We start from the raw sequence: 18,420 nt of genomic DNA on the forward strand, positions 1-18,420 counted from the left end.
ATGAACTATTTTTTATGTTGCATTACTAAAATTCGTTGAATAAAAAAATAGTTTATTGCATACTTACCTATAAGAAAATCTCTTGACATGGTTTAAAATCTACCGATAACTGAACATTGTATACTTCGTCAATTCGACGTAGGTTTTGAACTGGCTTCATTCTCAGTAGGTACCTACATAGAAACAAGTTAATCGTATGCGCTGCGGCCTGAATAATGCGAGAGATGCAAACTCGAGTAATCGTAATTATTCTATTATACGTATTACAGGATTATTTCGATTCCCTTAAAATTGGCCTCGGTGTTTCATATTGGTTAAGTCCCTATCTGTATTCCACAGTGTGTATGTACGTCTCAATTACATTGGCCCCTGGCGTCTTTACGAAACATCACCGTGTCTATGGTCTATTATTATATAAAAACTTATATTATAAAGCATACTATATGGTTACGTCGGCAGGTACAGTTGTCATTATTCATTATTAGACTCATTAAACCATTCATAATAGATAATCATTGGTATTGATTGATTTGCGTCGATTTGTAGGGCGTACCTTCGGAGCTTAGTCGCGGTCCGCCTGGCAAGGTTGAATGAAAACTAAACCCATTGTGTGGCCTGGGAACTCCCTTCTCATTAAATTACTACCGAATACTTATATTTCAAGTAGGGTTGTCAATAATTTTTGAGACAATTCCAGGACTCGTGGTCTGAAACGGGAATTAAAAACATTATATGTAATTTTACAATACCCACTCAAAAACAGTTAACTATCCCGTACCTACCCAGGTGTGTAATTCACAAAAAATGAAGAAGGGATGCAAAGAGGTGTGTCTGTTGAAAATTACATTTTAATGCGATTCGATATCTTCACCGATAAAAAGAAATAAAACAGCTATATTAGAGATATTAGCAAATGGATTCCACTTTGGTGTTCAATTCTGACGTACCTATTATAAGAGTGTTGGACTCAAACCCAGGCCGATGAGTGTGCGTTTGATGTATTCGAGGGAAAGGTGTCGCGTAGGATATAATATGGACCCTTACTGCTGGTACATTCTGGAGTTCTACAACATATTCCAAGAATAATGTATCTCCGCATTCATTAAACTTGATAGAATCAGATGGGCGAACTACGAGTACATCGCAAAAATTGAGTGTCCAACAACCGATGGGGTGAGTTATCCAGGATGTGGACTGGCAGGTTCTAACTTCGGTGGTTACCAGGTGGTGGAAACCTGGAAAACACTGGCTCAGGGTAGGTGGAAGAGACTAGGACTCGCCCCGGGTATTGTCAATTTGTTATAATTATGCCTGGAAGATGCATATTGTCGATAAGTCAGTGAACGATCGAGATCAAACCCATTACATATATAATTCTGTAGATGGATTTCTCTAAAATTCTGGGACGTTTTGAGTCCCGGATATGATTGAACCGGGATTATTGACTGAAATTTCTATTCCAGTTGGCAATCCTAATTGTAACGCGTAAATTGCTCTTTCATTGTACAATTTACGACATGTCCACGCCCTGCTCGCCGAGTACCGTGTAGTATTCGCATTTACATTTTCAGAGCAACGAAGTATGTGGACCTACATAATTATTATCTACATAAGTATTTCCACAACAAAGTGTGTAAATACTAGTTTGGTAGAAATGTTTTTGGGTTTGTTGTTTCGATTGTTTGTAATTTGGAACAGTTGTGTTCATTTGTTATTTCGGGAATTTTCGGAATAAAATGTAAAGAAATAATACTTACATACTGACGGGAATAGTCAGACATACACTGACTGTTTACGAAAATTCAATCAAAGGTAGATAGGTATTATATTTCTATATTGATTTATTTCTTTTAAAATATTCTGTAAACTTTTTTGTAGGTACCGAAATGAATATTTAATTTCTAAACGAAGTTGAAATGGCAATCCAAAAAATACTGGAAATGAAATACCGGACTGGAATACCGGAAAAAATCGTTTTTTTCGGTTAGGTACATGTTCAAACACGCGCGTTAACATGATCTTACTCCCTACTTCAGTTATCGTTTGTCAACTTATGGCTACGGCCGTTGTAGCTTAACCACTGGGAAATGCCAATAGATATAGCGTATTTCAAAAAAATACTACCTTATTCTTAGGTCAATAATTATAATAAAACAATCATTATTCGTAGGATGTTTTAACACATTTGAATGGTCAAAGACATAGCTTATAATCAGTATCTTTAGAATTATCTTCAAATGTGGTGATCTTGCCCATTTTTTGAATAATAAAATGCCTAATTCTTGTCAAATTTGGGATCACAGAGATTATAATATATTTTTTTATTGTAAATATTTCACTATATAATATTAACATAAATTTTACTAATAGTTTTATAAATGCGTTTAAAAATTAATAAAACTAAAAAATCTTAACACCACTGCACATGTACTGAAATAAGACTATATTCTAAAACATTTGATCGAGAGGTTTAAAAGAATACTATTTTATGTAATAAAAATACTTTACGCAGTCATCAAATGTTTAAAATAAAATTTATAAAGGATAATAAGGCTTCAAAGTTATATAAATAGATTATCTACAACGTTTAAGAAATATCCAGGCTAATGCTTTTAAAATACCATAAAATCTCGATTTTGACTTACGTTCACACTCATCCGGAAAGTGAAAGATGGGAGTTCAAGTTCAACTCGCTGCAACTTTTTTTTAAGGATTTTTTCCTAAAATTTCCTAAATGTTTTTTACATGGTTAACATTGGTTTATTCATTCTCTCCTTAAAAATATTAAAATTATTTTTATTATTATATGCTTGCTTGCGTTACTCGATATTCTAAACGAACCTATAAGTAGTTCATTAAATACTAACAAGTGGGTGTGATTGCGAAGTTAAGAGTCATTTTGAAGTTAGTCAAAAAAATAAAGTCGATTCCACGATTTTGTACTACTTAGTCATGTTTTTATTAATAAAAAGGTGTTTATTCATAAACGTTGTTGCGTTTTATAAATGAAAATAAAAATATTTCATAGAAAACTAATGAGCAATTAATAATACAAAATGCTCGTAGATCGAGTTTTCTCGATTCTGCTTTACGGAAATCTGAACGAACGTGTTTGTCTCAATGCAAGTGATATTATAAAGCCATTAACCAGCGTTAATCAGAGAATGTAAACCTTTTTTGTTTTAATAATATCTAATAAAAATTGTCATTAAAATAAAAAAAACTATAATATGGTGTACTTTAAATTAAAACTATGTTTAATAATAATCAGGACCGGTTTCGTCCGCTTCAATGGGACATCGTCAATTAATAACAACATAATATTTATATATTTACAGATATATCTAACAAATTTTAAGGGCGAAATTATTTTTGAAGATTTATGGACAATAATTATATAAAATATCAAGAAATGAAATTCTGTTTTAAAATAAATCAATTAAATTTACCTAGTTTTTTCAGAATTTATTAGTATAATCGTTTTTAGGTTTTTAAGCTGCATAAAATCATTATTGAAATTTCAATAATTGTTAGTTATATCTAAGTAATAAAATTAATTTACATATCTTCAATAAATAATTTCGCTTTTAAAGTTTCTTGTGGTTAGTTACGATTACATACTCAATAATATAGCTTGCAAATGCGGCGCTAGTTTTTCGCGTTGCTATTTTATTGTTATCTCCCTAGGGGGGGGGGGGGGAGCATAGGCACCTAGCGGAAAAATACGAAGCTTGCAATTTGAGACATTTTTTTGATAGTTTACAATTTCAACTGTATTAATTAATAAATATGTATCTGAAAACTTTAAAAAGATTTTTTTAAGTCAAAGATAAATTAATAAAAACAATTTTGTAAAAAAATGTGAATTTGTTGCATATTTAGGTACGTCACGAATAACGTTATTATTTCATTATATTTATGGTCATATTTATTATTAAAATTTAGTTTATTAAGTTTTCAATTTTTTACAGTGTAGATTTTTGACTAATTCATCGTTTTAATATTTTTTATATTTATTTAAAAAAAACATCGATTTTTATAAAAATATAAATGTGTATAACTTGAAATGCTTTTTATTTAATAAAATAAATATTCTGTGAATCCTCAATGTATCTGCATAATATGTAGGTACCTACACACATTGTCTCATGGCCTGCTCTACGTATTAATTGCTGTTTGGCCAAACGCTGTCCCGCGCGCCACGGGTTGGCCACCTGAAAACGAGCTCTTTCGATTGAAACGCGTGGGAGAAAACCTGACAGCTTCACTGTTTGTTTTTCAAATCGATCTGGAATAGTAATTTATTATTAAATTAAACTAGCATTTATTATTCACGGTTACCATACGTCAATGTATGCATGCCTGACCTAACGTTTGTTTACCTCAATGCACACAAGAATCTGCCATAGTCTACATACAATATGCTAAAAGGAGGATTTTATCGGAGATTTCAAACAAAATAGTTATCTAAATATTCATTTATGTAGTGTTTTTCTTATTTAAAGGGAAAAGAGATTGCCCATTTCACAATAAAAACAATAAAAAATATTGATTACATTGTATAGAACGTACGATTTTACATTGCTTTAATTTAAATTATGGTAGCAATAATTACCTTTTTAGTCAGCAGTATGTTTATATGTTTTTTTTTTAAACATAAATGTTTAATACAATGTAATGATCAGATTTAACAACTGAGTAACAGTGGATACACGGAAAAAGCTCGAAAGCTCTTAATAGTTGTATAATGTATAGTTACTGATATCTAAACTAAACACAATATCTTAAAAATAGTGGATCCTATAGTGGATGGTGGCCTTCATATTTTAATTCTTTTTGATAACCAAGGCTGTGTTAGTATTAATTTCTTCTTCTTAGTCCATATCCGCACTTTAGAGCACATTGACACTACGTGGTGTCTCCAAGAATCCCTGTCGCTTGTCAGTCTTCCGACATGTTCCCAAGTCATGCCGGCATATCCCAGTTCTACGTTGTACACCCTGTGGATGAAACTGTGGACTTGAATAAAAGGAAATCGAAGTTGAGATTCTTCAGGCATTCGATGTGACGATAGACTGTATGGTCCGCCTTCTCATCTTCTCTTTACACCCACCGCATGTTTAGTATTCTTGGAACTCTGTATACGATTACTCTGAGCCTTCTGTCATGTCATGAGTCGCTACCATAAAGCAGCTTCGTCGGAATAGGTATAAGCGCCGAACAAGTTGCATTTGGTTTTAACAGTTTTAACCATTCTCATGAGATGTGCACCCATAAGTATTTAAAGTTGTCGGCACCCCGTCAATTATTAATTTACAATTTGTTATCAAAGGATACAGTATTGTACAGCTACGTTAGCAATTCAAGAGCTTCGTGTAGTCGCTGTAGGTACTTTGGTCAGTTTAACTTTAACATATCCACGCTATATGACTGAGTAGTTAAGCCGTTTACCTGAGAATCGGAAGGATATCAGTTATTAAATAAATTGACGTGGGTTTTCGCCAGTGGGCGGACGAGGCTTGCCCTCCCTCGCAGATCGCCGCCCACCATCACGTGGATTAGCATAACTCTCGGCGATATCCGCGGCGCAATAATTATTGCCTACTGCCAGTCACCATGTACTTTATTATGAATCGTCATCACTCATTAGCATCGTCAATCAATACATTGTTGCCATGTCAGTTGGCAGATTTTTAAATGATCTGTGATTCAAGCTCATTCGTTCATTCATCATCGGTACTGCAACCCAATGCGGGTCTTGGCCGCCTGCAGGAAACGTCTCCACTGCCTTCGAGCCTGTCGCAAGTTCAGCTTAGTCTCGGTCTAATGAGCCTATTGCCAAGAGGAGTCTCTTCCTTCTTCCGGGCACCGACTGATTTCGCAATTGTCGATTTTTTTAGTAATCTCGAAGGGGTGCGGGTGTGAGTAAGGAAGTGCTCACATGTTGGTTTTTATGTAATTTCTATTGTTAATGGTAATATATTTACTTGCATACTCATAAATATGTTCCACACGCAATTTATAACCTAGATCAGTGTTTAGGAATATGATGTTTTGTGTTTGTTTAATTATTCTTACGATTTTTTCTAATTGACGAAGTGCTTGCACCATCATAGTAATCGGACTTAGTGACTCGGATTTCATATTTAGGCATATTCAGGGTTTCGGACAATTAATCTTACGAATTGTTCTAATTGAGAAATTTTGCACTAATCGGGCTTAGTGACCCGGGTTTCACCTTTTAGGTTCAATATTTTCATGTTTTGTGTTTATATTTGATTATACTTATGAATCATTCTAATTGTCCAAATATTTGCACTCTTACATATTATTAATCAAGCTTAGTGAGCCGGGTTTTGCCTTTCGGTATCTTCAGGCAATACATAGTACCTACATATGGTAAATATACAGTGTGCAGATTAGAGTGACTTACTGTTTATATACTAAATTGACATCTTTAATAAAATATCGTAAAACTGGCATTCATAACGTAAAGAATTGATCAGATACCCTTCTCAGAATCTTCATCATCGTAGATAATAATAGTGTCACAATAATAATGCACGTGCATTGATTTACTGGCAACAATAATGTATAATTTAAACTATTGCGACAATAATTGATTACACACAAAAGTGCCAACTGTCTCGCCAATCCCATTCTTCAAGCGTAGGTGAAAGCGTTTATTGTAATTGTGTGGTGCAATTTGACAGGTTTGGATAGGTTGTGAAAATCGATAAACGTCAAAATGTTCTTCGCGGTTATAGTTCGAATTTATTTCGGCAGGTTCGCCACCATCGTTATCGTGCGCATGCGCATATGTCATGTAAGTTGGAATTGTCGCGTGAAAATTCAACAACGCCGCTAAACTCTTTCAATCCATGCATTGAGTCTTACAAATACATGTTTTTAAATTTTCATTTTATTGTTTTGCAAACTGCAACCGGACTATAAGTTTAACACAAATTAAACGATGTTATGAAATTATTTATAAATTGGTATTGCATTAAATAGATTTTGTGATACTAATTATACGCGTTGTCAATTTGCAGAGTCGACGCACAGCTCAGCGTCGGAGGAGAGCGGCGGGTCGTGGCGGGTGACGCTCGACCGCGATCTCGTCGAGACGCTGAGCGCCATCTACCCGGAGTGGTTCCTGCCGCAGCACCAGCAGCAAGCGCCGCAGCACCCGCCGCGGGCGATGGCGGGCGCTGCGCCCTCGCCAACCGCCCCTCCCGCCCCCCCTCCTCTGCCGCCGCCGCCACCAACAGCGTCCCCCCGCTCCGCTCACTCATCGCACGTCACCGTCGACGCCACCCCACTGCAGCAAGCCATGGACAAGAATAAAGAATGTGAGTACCTACCGTCTTTCATCATGCAAATCTCTTTTTCTCCCTTTGGTCGGACATCGTTGCCATTTTGTCTATTTGTGTGCCCTTTGCAAATAATAGCCTGCAAGTTATATATGGGTGGTTCACAATAATTATGGACCAAGTCCATCAAAATGGATCCTGAGATATTTGGACCTAAAGATAAAACCTTTTGTAAAATTTAGGAATCATTTTCCGTTTTTTTGTGCCTCGGAATGTCACAGGAGTACTCACCCAAGACTGAAATCACCACACACTGTGACAAAACTACGAAAATCCATGGTAAAGAAGAGTATAGAAAAATAAATTTTAAATTTTAGAACACCAGTTGGACTTGAGCATTTGAGTAGAACGCCCGTGTCGAATAGAAAGTAAAATTGTTGTTACCAGAATCTCCTATATATTATTATCCTAAGAGATTTTGGAAAATACGTCAACTTTTTTATTTAAATACCACTTTGTTGATTATTAAAGGAATTAACTTCAATTTTTGGAGTCCCGAATCTACTTCCATTTGAATCGGGCACAATCTGATAAAACTCGACACAATCACAGATAAAATCATTTTAAAATCGCGTTTTACATCCGTCACCATACATTTTCGCTACTTTACTGTCTATCTACCGCAAATTGATTATAATTTCGCTTAATACTTTCTGTATAATCGAAATTTCAGAAATCAGAATTAATATTCCACAAATCTATTCAAATCTGTAAGTAGCACATTGGCGCACTATTGAGTTTGAACTAGAAATAAATACATCTTTCCTCACTAATTACTACGAAAATATAATCTAAAACTATGTCACTGCTTTTTATCTGTCGAACTTATAGCCTAATGATTGTCATTTGTTTTCTTTCGCAAAACAAGTTCATTTGACGTGTCAGAATTCAAATTTAGAATTTGCAGAATTAATCGAAAAAATGTGACATTTCTATTAGCGCCCATAAATAATCAATATCAATCAAGATGAGTTTTCTATTAATTAATAACGAATTTGATTTTTTTTAAATACTTTGTTTACCTAATTACCTAGGCTACTAATTTCCATAGATATAGTCATATTAAGTTGCCATTGCAAACAATGAAATAAATCAATACGAATTGTTATAGTTGACAAAATGTGTGATATTGTAAAATATCTACCTATTTTTACCATCCTTATCATCATCAATCTGGACCTATCCACTGCTGGATGAAAGTCTCCTCAGCCTTATTCTACTCCTTACTTACACATGAAAATCAGTGATATTATACTATCTATATTTATAATGCCATTTTTATCACGAGCCTTAATAAATCCACTGCTGGATGACGGCCTCTCTACGTTGATTGTATTATTGATAGTCTTGAATTTCATCATCATCATCAATCCACTGCTGGACGAAGGGTTCCGCAACGTGATTCTACGACTATCGGTTTAACGAATTTGTGATATTATACCTATTTCTATCATCCTTATCATCATCGACCTGAAACAATCCACTGCTGCATAAAGGCCTCCCATAGCCTGATTATACTCCTTTCTGTCATATGAATTGCTGTATTTATCAAAATCGGTGATATTATATTTATCGACATATTCATATCGTCACCATCATCAACCACAATCAATCCACTGCTGGATGAAGGGTTCCGCTACCTGATTCTACTACTATAGGTTTAACGAATTTGTGATATTATACCTATTTCTATCGTCCTTATCATCATCGACCTGAACCAATCCACTGCTGGATAAAGGCCTCCCTAGCCTGATTCTACTCCTTTATGTCATTTGAATTGCTGTATGTATCAAAATTGGTGATATTATAGGTATCTATTTATATTGCCATTAGCATCATGAGCCTGAATCAATCCACTGATGGATGAAGGCCTTTCTAATTTGTTTGTATTTCTGTCGATCATATGAATTGCTATATTTATCAAAATTGCTGATATTATATTTACCCATTCATAATATCGTCATTATCATCATTAATCAAGATCAATCCACTGCTGCATGAAGGTTATCCCAACCTAATTCTACTCTTCTTAGTCACATAAACTGCCATATTTTTTTTAAATTTGTGGTTTTATATACCTACCTATTTATATCGTCATCAACCTGTATCAATCCACTGCTGAATGAAGGCCTCTTTAAGCTAATTCCACATTTTTAGGTTTTATAAATTCCTGTTTTTATCAGAATTGGTCTATTCCTCTCAGATATAATATGTATTGCTTTATTATTTATTAACATTTGTCTCAATATGAATGTCCCGCACCGGGAAACTATATTGGCTAAGGTTAATTTTGAATTCAAAATTTGATTTGTAAATATTATTTTATTTTTTACATACATTTATTTTTTATAGACAATGAAACAAAACAATGTTTAAATTTGTTTTTTATGCTGCTAACCTTTTTCTATTGTGTAAATAGGACCCGAAAGAGATTAATATTTGGATATAATGGGTCGCTTTTTATGATAATCACATAATATTGTTGTATATTCGAATGAATGAGATGTACAATTATTTATCATATTTTAATGCACATACCTACACATATATTGTATTAAAATTAATATGTCATTGGTAGCAATCGGCGATTGTCAGCTGTTCTGCTAGACCTAGCAGCATGAAGTGGTGTCAGGTGATATTGTGAAGGCCTGACTCCAGAATAGACTACGCATATGACTCCAAATTTGTATTGGCAGTGACGAGATGCAAATCGTAAAACTGACAAATCAGCGAAATGTCAAAATGTCTGATGTAAATGAAAATCCATCCCGAAGGGAAAACTATGGAGCCGTTTATGCATACTTCACAATTATATTAATATACAATACCGCCAAGCCGTCTGCAAGACCTAGCGAGACAGACTGGCGAGAGCCAGCTGGCTCAGCTAGTTTAATATAAATAAGTGAAGTCTGAAAGACAGATTATTAGGTGAAAAAAGACAGCCGAGATTTACAGATTATTATTTAGTGCATAAATACTGCACAAATTAATATATTATTAATATTAACAGTGAGCAACAGTGAAAAATAATTATTGTTGCATGGGAGCAATTAGTGCGCCAAACGTGGTGAAGCGAGGGGTTGTCCACACTGTTATTTGTTCACACTGTTACGCGATTTCAAAGTCCGCGTGAAAGGCAAAAATATTAAAATGGTTAACACTACTGTGGACGTGAATGAAACCAAAAAAACGAAGAAGAAAAGAAACGATGATGAAGAGGAAGTGGTTGGAGAAAAGAAGAAGAATGGCAGACTGTGACCTCTGGAAAAAAACCCAGAAGAGACTCTGGGGTCGCTTCAAAGAGAAACGAAAACATCGCCATGATAGCGACGGGAAGTAAAATACCATTAAAGTTGAAAATAGCGCAGATGCTCCATAAGGCAGGAGTTACAGAAAATTTACAACAAAAATTTAAAGACGTACATCCAAGTAGAAGACGAAAAAGAAGCAGATAAAGTGAAACAAGCTGGAGTACTCAAAGATATCGGTTTTGTGATTAAAGAGAATGACTCTTGCTCTTATGGAGTAATAAGAAAAGTCGACATTGATATGGACCTCCAAGAACTGCAAATGGAAATCAAAAGTGATGCAAAAGTGACCAACCGTAAGAGGTTGACAAGAAAAAGTGATACAGGAGAGCTTACGAAGATCTCGTCAGTCAGTATTAAATTTGGGGAGAAAATATTGCCGAGAACAATTCACATATATGGCGTCTCTTTTGCTGTAGAACCATATGTATTCAGAGTAATGCAATGCTGCTGGCGATATGGGCACATTGCGAACAATTGCGGCAGTAAAGTAGAAACGTGCCCCGAGTGCGGTGAAAACCACAAAACTTGCGAAAAAAATGATTACGTGCATCAATTGCAAAGGTAACGTAAACGGTAAACGGCCAAAAATGCCCAAAGTGGCAAGAAGAAAAGAATTGTAAAGAAGCAATGATAAAAATGAACATACCTTTCAAGGAAGCAAAAAAAATATGTTAAGTAACAGCTATGCTGATATATTAAAACAAAAAAATCGTGGGAAGAGATGAAAGCGAAATAATTAAAAAAATAAAGGAAAACAAAAAGAAAGAAGAAGTGGTGGTAGAAGCTTCAGGTTCAACAATAACAGATAGGTACAAGTAGTAGCGTAAAGCCTACAAAAAATAAGAAAAATTCAAAGGGGAAGACAGAGGTTAATGCGATGGGAGAAATTGTGAAAGTCTTGCTGAAAGGGGGAGACTGGCAGCAGATCATTAAACAACTAATAATTAAAGCAGTGGACTGGGTATGCAAAAACTTCAAAGAAGGAAATTTAGGAGAAATTCTAGGGGAGGTTCTGCAACAAAATGGATAAAAAAAACAAATTAGGAGTTTACAATGGAACGCTAGAAGTATGAAGCAAAAAAGAATGATATAGAACTTAATCAATAAGACAAAAATAACAATAGCATTAATCTCAGAGACTTGGTTGAGGTCTGAATTAGACTATCTGAAATTCAATGATTACACGATGTATCGAAAACACAGAGGGGATAGATACGGAGGAGTAGCGATTCTGGTGCATAAAACACTGGCGTCTAAAGAAGAAAGAAAGAAAGACGGAAGAGCAAGGCAAAATAATTATAAATCTATTTAACAGAATAGGAGTGAGGACCTGATCGACGGATCCCCTTCTAGAAGAGAAGAGGCGATATGACAGCGAGTCGCAGTCAAAGCCTCGGTAAAATCACAAAAAAAAAAAAAATTAGGAATGTTTTCTCTATGTATAGGTACTTACCATATTTTGATAGTACGTGGATCAATTTAAATAAATAGTCGGAACATAAAGTATATTCAGGCTTTATTAAAGCAAATACCTCTTTATACTGCTGAAGGAACTGTCGAAATGGACATGATTCACATTCAGTTTGATGTCTTTCTTATCAATACTAGTATTGCCATGTATGCGGAAAATTGTAAAGCTACAATTATTGTGTTGTGATATTAAAACACAATATAGAAATCTGTTTTATATAGTCACTGAAACAAAAAAACGAATTTTATGAAAATTGGACTTGATCAATAATAATTATTGTGAACCACCCATATATATATATTAATTTCTTGTGGATGACCGAACAGTCGTAATTATTTATTTTAGCATCTAGTATGGACGTATAGTAAATCATGCAACAGTGGCGCAATGGGTATGGCAAATACGATTCGCAATCATATTTGTATTGCTTGCTACAATATAAACATGCATTGTAGCAAATGCTACCAATACAATGGGTAACTGCTCCCGAGGCATTCCCAAAATAATGATGCTTTATATCCAAACGTAGGGTCCCGCGATACGCCCGATTAAGACCGGGTTCTGTTGTGGGGCGGATGTGGTTTGGTGAAGCGATTAACTTAAATTTAGAATACTTTCCCTATACCTAATTATATCATATTATGATATATTGATGATAACATTGCATTATTTTAAACTATAATCGTAATGGTACAGTTTTCTTCTCCATTGATCATCCACACTTACTTAATTACTTAATAAAATCAGTATAATAAATATCTGTTACTGACAATATTTTGAGGAAAGACATGTGGACGAAATCGGCCCTGATTAAAGAATTTCGACTCTAGATAAAAGGAGTCTATAGGAATTATGAATTTTGAAGGTAATTCGATTTTTGAATCGAGCGATTGCACGGGTGGTTGTATTGATAACACGTTCATATTGGCAGACCCGAAAACAAAATGGCAACTCGCGTTCTGGTTTGAAGTCTGTTCCTTTGTACGTATACACAACCTACGTTACACTATTCATTCCTATGAATTATTCAAGGCTCATTTTGTCAATATCTGCACATGTATGTGACTAATTAGGTGAATCTGAAATTATAGGGAAATGTCATAGTAGAAGTGCGAAGTTCTCTTTAAATTTTAAATGAACCTGCAATGCGAAGTCACTTGAAGCTAACTTAATCAGTAGACCAAAGGGCATTTTTTCAATTTCTTAAATTTAGGTTCCATTTTTATAAAATAAGGTTTTTTCAACATCATTCATGGTCCTGATAATTATTAAACTATGTGGATTTAGTGTTTTATTTAATCTAATATGATATAATCTTCACAAACGTTTGACTGTTAGCCACTCATCAAACCCTTATTTTATTTAGAGTGTATTTAAAAACTTTGTTATTAAAGACCTACTTTTTATTGTTTTCGGGATTGAAAACTCAATAACATTAGTTCCCATAAAAAGGAAAGCATAGGACGTGCGCATGAAATGTATAAAAAACCATGTGTTACAATGTATAATATTATGTCAATCCAAACTTGCTTTAACCAAGCGATCACTATTATCTAGCACAGACAACAAAGCAATAAACAATCATTCATAGATAGGTAAATTTAATAATAATAAATTTATTACGTAATACCTACTTGAAACCGATATTTTATTTTATTTGAAATTAGTGGTTGAAATCTGCAGTCTCTCATTTTCAGTAGGTACCTAATGTGGATTATAAAATAGATTAGGTATCATTCCTGATTAACTGTGGTAGTGTGTTGCGTTAGGAAGTTATACCTATTGGTGGTTTCGCAAACCCACCTGGTAGGTACTGCACTGCGGTGTCGATGGACTGCATCTATGTAATTCCGCGGCTATTTCTGGTGCACAGCTGATCATCTTTGCACGCTCGCAGAGTCGTTCACCTCGATAATGTATGCAATACGTACATACTCGGTACAAACTACAACTCATACTAACCACAAAAATGACAGCTGTGTGGGTACTAAACAATAAGACAGCTGAGAAGCTGAAGATATTATGTTTTTGATTGGAATTTTTCTCCCAGAGATACGTCGGTTAAATTCAAAGTCTTTGGGACTAATATGGAGGGATTCATAATATGAACCTTTTATTACAAAGCGAATACAGGCGATACCACGTTTTGTGCTAGCATTCGTAGGCATTTGCAAATTCATATTCTGTAGATAAGTTGGTGGGTAGGTACATGCATTGAAAGTTGGTGACATGTTTTAGAGTTTTCTTATAATGCACGTGTGACATACCGTAGGTTGCAATTTATTGTTTGTGATTGTTCGCCTAAATAATGATGGTTCGGAACGAAATTCAAATTTGTTTATTTACATAGTGACCTTTGCAAATTACACATCATTAGGTTCACAACATAACACAAAAACAAATAAATATTATCAAAACAGTATAAAAAGAGTTTTCAGATTAAATATGGTATAAATATAATATATATAACTAACTAATATGTATATATTTTATAACTGGTCTAACTGTGTATACTAATTGACATGTTCTGTCCCTTTACAAGGATGTAGTTATAAATAGTTATATTTGCATTTTACTGTGAATGCTTTGGTTTTGGTACACGTCGAATATGTCGTGTTCGAAATGGTCATTGTGTGTAGTAGTAATTTTTCAGAAGAAGAAACGTTTGTCAAAATAATCTGCAAAGAGAAATTTGTGTCACATTCGCTCTTGTGGCGGCAGGGTGTATGCGACATCATAGAGTAATTCGCAAATACAAAAGCACGTCGTTATTACTTTTTGTAACATTTACAATAGGTTAGTTACCCCATGGTTAGGATGGGATCCGAAAAATATGTTTTTTTTTAATTAGAAGTTTTAAATTACATTAATCGGAATATCTCCTTTATAATTTTAAATAGGTAATTCGAAATTACAGCCAATAAAACCAGTTACATCATTGAATTTTTCTTTTTATCCATTCCTGAATCGTGCAGCAACTAAAAATGGAAAAATATCCTGGAATTAAAACTATTTCGTTGGTGGCATATTTTCGTTTACTCTCACTGATGTGAAAAATAAAAGTACATACCTACTTCACCTCTGTAGCATTGTATGTACAAGCGATGCAATACCTTGAACCTGTCTCGCGACAAAGCTGTTGAATTCTGGGAGTCACGCGTTTCAACTTTTATATGGAAACGGTCTCCTGGTAGTTGACAGCTCAATAATCTCTTATCTGTCTTACAACATATTTAGCGAGTTCACCATATCTCTCGAATCAGTGGCGAAGGGTGCCGGTTGAAAGTATGTAGGCTTTCGTAGGTCTCAGGACAGCCATGTTTACAAGACTTGAATTTGAATTTGGTTCATCTTAAGTATTTTACTGAACAAAACATATTATATTTTACCGTTCACGATATTTCACTAAAAGAAATAGCAGGCACGAATATTAATATAGATATTTAAAAGTAATGCCCATCCGCGATTGAAACTTGGGCTAGAAAATTATACTGTCATGATAGTAAGTTGTATGTCGTAACCGAGAGGGCCGGGCCGTTTGGCATTGATACCAGCGCGCTTAAATTAATGTATATATTTACAAAGGCTAGGCTAAAATACCCACAGCCCCAGGGAACGTGATAGTATGACACTAGTTTTGATATTTTGTGTGTGTGGTTTTTACAATAGGTGTGTAATCGTATGTATATGTTGTAAGGGTGAAATGTTCCAAATCACTTGCAGCCTTTTTTATTGTACTAGTGCCATGTACGTTTCGGTCTGGTCCTACTACGAGGGTGGGTCAATAATTCCTTAGAAAAAAGCATTAAAACAGTTTTTATTTTTGTATTTTTTTTTTATTTCTCAACATAATCTCCTTGGAGCTCAATACACTTGGTTAGACGTTTCTCAATTTTTTTTAAACCGTCAGAAAAATAAATTTTCGGAAGGTCCTCAAAATAAGCATTTGTCCGATCGATGACTTCTTCATTTGAAAAAAAACGTTGTCCACTTAGCCATTTTTTTAAGTTTGGGAATAGGAAAAAGTCACTGGGGGCTAAATCTGGCGAATACGGTGGGTGGTCGACCAATTCGAACTTCAATTCTTCAATTTTAGCCATTGATCGTAAACATGTGTGAACACGGGCATTGTCCTGATGAAAGAGGATTTTTTTCCCGTTTAAATGAGGCCGTTTTTCTTCAATTTTGTTTTTTAGCTGGTCCAGTAAAGATGCATAATAATCCCCTGTTATTGTTTTTCCTTTTTCCAAATAGTCAACGAAAATAATTTCACGTGCATCCCAAAATACAGTAGCCATAACCTTACCAGCTGATTTTACGGTTTTCGCCTTCTTTGGACATGGTTTGCCTTCGCAATCCACTGCTTTGACTGTTCTTTCGTCTCGGGAGTATAGTGGTGTATCCATGTTTCATCTACAGTCACAAAGCGACGAAAAAATTCATGCGGATTGCGTTGCATGAGCGACAACAGGGCTTTAGAGGCCACCACCCTATTGCGTTTATTGTCGACTGTGAGCAAACGCGGCACCCATCTTGCAGAAATATTTTTCATGCCCAATTTGTCATGTAAAATAGAAATGACGCTACCTTTTGAGATCCCTGTAACCTCAATTATCTCACTCAACTTTAATCTTCGGTCACTTAACACCATTTCGTGGATTTTATTGATCATTTCTGGTGTAGTCACCTCTACAGGACGTCCTGAGCGTGGTTCATCCTTTGTTGATGTACGACCACGTTTAAATTCATTTATCCAGTTATAAATAGTTGCAAGTGAAGGAGCAGATATGCCGTGAACTAAATCCAACTCATTTTTTATTTCCTTTGCTGTTAACCCTTTTATATTAAAATGTTTAATAACAGCTCTAAACTCAATTTTCTCCATTTTCCATTTTTCCATTTTCCACAAGCTTGTTGAAAATGTCCCTCTGAGGCGGACGAAACCGGTCCTAATCTATTGATTAAAGGAGGTACTGCAAAAAAAATTGCATTTTATTAAATAAAAACAACAATACTATGCAGTTCCACCATGAATTGACAGTTAACAAAATAAAAGATTTGGAACCGTTATTAGTATCACAGACTCCAAGTCTCCCAGTCAGTCACAGATAGGCAATAACCCCATCATCATACAGAGTCGATTGACTGGTAATTTGAAATCTCCCCCAGTTCACTCCATTCTTCATTTTATCCACTCCATTTTAGGCACATTTAGTGTCTCCCAGGTTTTAACCTAGGATTTAGAAACAAGAAGGTGGGGCTTTGTGTGATTTTTGCATAATGTGGACATTTTTCCAGATACGCCACTATTACACTTTCTATATTCACATAAAAATTAATCCAACGTGGACAAATAGTAAGTATTATTCTATCATTCACGTTATATCTATTGGATACTATTTATATGCATCTAATATCAATTTATTTAACGTAACATGCGAACCTGGTTTTAGGGCGAATGGACCGATTTGGCCCAATCAGATCCAGTGACTTCAGGAGTCGCAAATAATCAAAATATAGATCAAAGTTTTTTTCTTTTAAATTTCAATCAAATATTTGAATGAATTTAAAAATACCCTGTGCGGTAGTATCATATTTCTAACAAATTCATTGAGAAAATAGGCTCACTGGCATTATGGGGGATGAAAAGTTAAGAATGGGTTAATAGTTTTTTTTTAAATGTACGAGAAACACACAACAACCCGACCAATCTGATTGAAACTTCGCAGCATACTGAATCGGTAGTGCCGCTGCATGAAAACAAACCGCTTACAGTACTAGTCGCGCCACCTGTCGGCTTTTCTAAGGACTTATTGACCCACCCTCGTACTTTGTGGAATATAAAAAAATAATGAAGTTATAATTGAAATACGTTAATAGGCAATCAACAAATATTTTTGTTCTCTCTGTCGGAGTCTTCGCTACTGTCCTCAATGGTTACACTATATGTATATGGGCATTTTCGCCAAAGTTTGTACATGTTTGAAATTTGGGTAATATTATTTTTTCACTCAAATTAACCATTTTTATATAGCTAGCAGATTCCTTGTTCTATTACTGAATTGGTGATAGCAATTTTTCAGCAAAATATTGATTAATACAATATTTATATCATTTTTATTATGAAATTGGGCATAATAAGTTTCCGTTCCGTGACTACGAAACTTAGCTTTTAAAACATGAATGAAACACTTTTTATCACTTAAAAGAGCTCTATTAGATTAAAAAAACCATACACTTCAAAATAAAACTACAAATAGTCAAA

At 34.7% G+C, this 18,420-nt stretch overlaps 1 protein-coding gene across 3 annotated transcripts in view; it reads left to right on the forward strand.

The window, feature by feature from the left end:
• The window catches only part of Mrtf (Myocardin-related transcription factor), a 191,375-nt gene that overhangs the window by 145,764 nt on the left and 27,191 nt on the right, over positions 1–18,420 (forward strand). For all 3 annotated transcript variants that reach the window (XM_085959372.1, XM_085959371.1, XM_085959373.1), the window contains exon 2: positions 7,053–7,352. In XM_085959372.1, the coding sequence (XP_085815498.1) occupies positions 7,202–7,352 (151 nt within the window). In that variant the 5' untranslated portion in view covers positions 7,053–7,201. The remainder of the gene's footprint in view (positions 1–7,052; positions 7,353–18,420) is intronic.

The sequence above is a fragment of the Rhyacophila brunnea genome, unplaced genomic scaffold (assembly GCF_057557595.1).
Source record: "Rhyacophila brunnea isolate RB1 unplaced genomic scaffold, BYU_Rbru_1.0 scaffold_9, whole genome shotgun sequence".
NCBI lineage: Eukaryota > Metazoa > Arthropoda > Insecta > Trichoptera > Rhyacophilidae > Rhyacophila > Rhyacophila brunnea.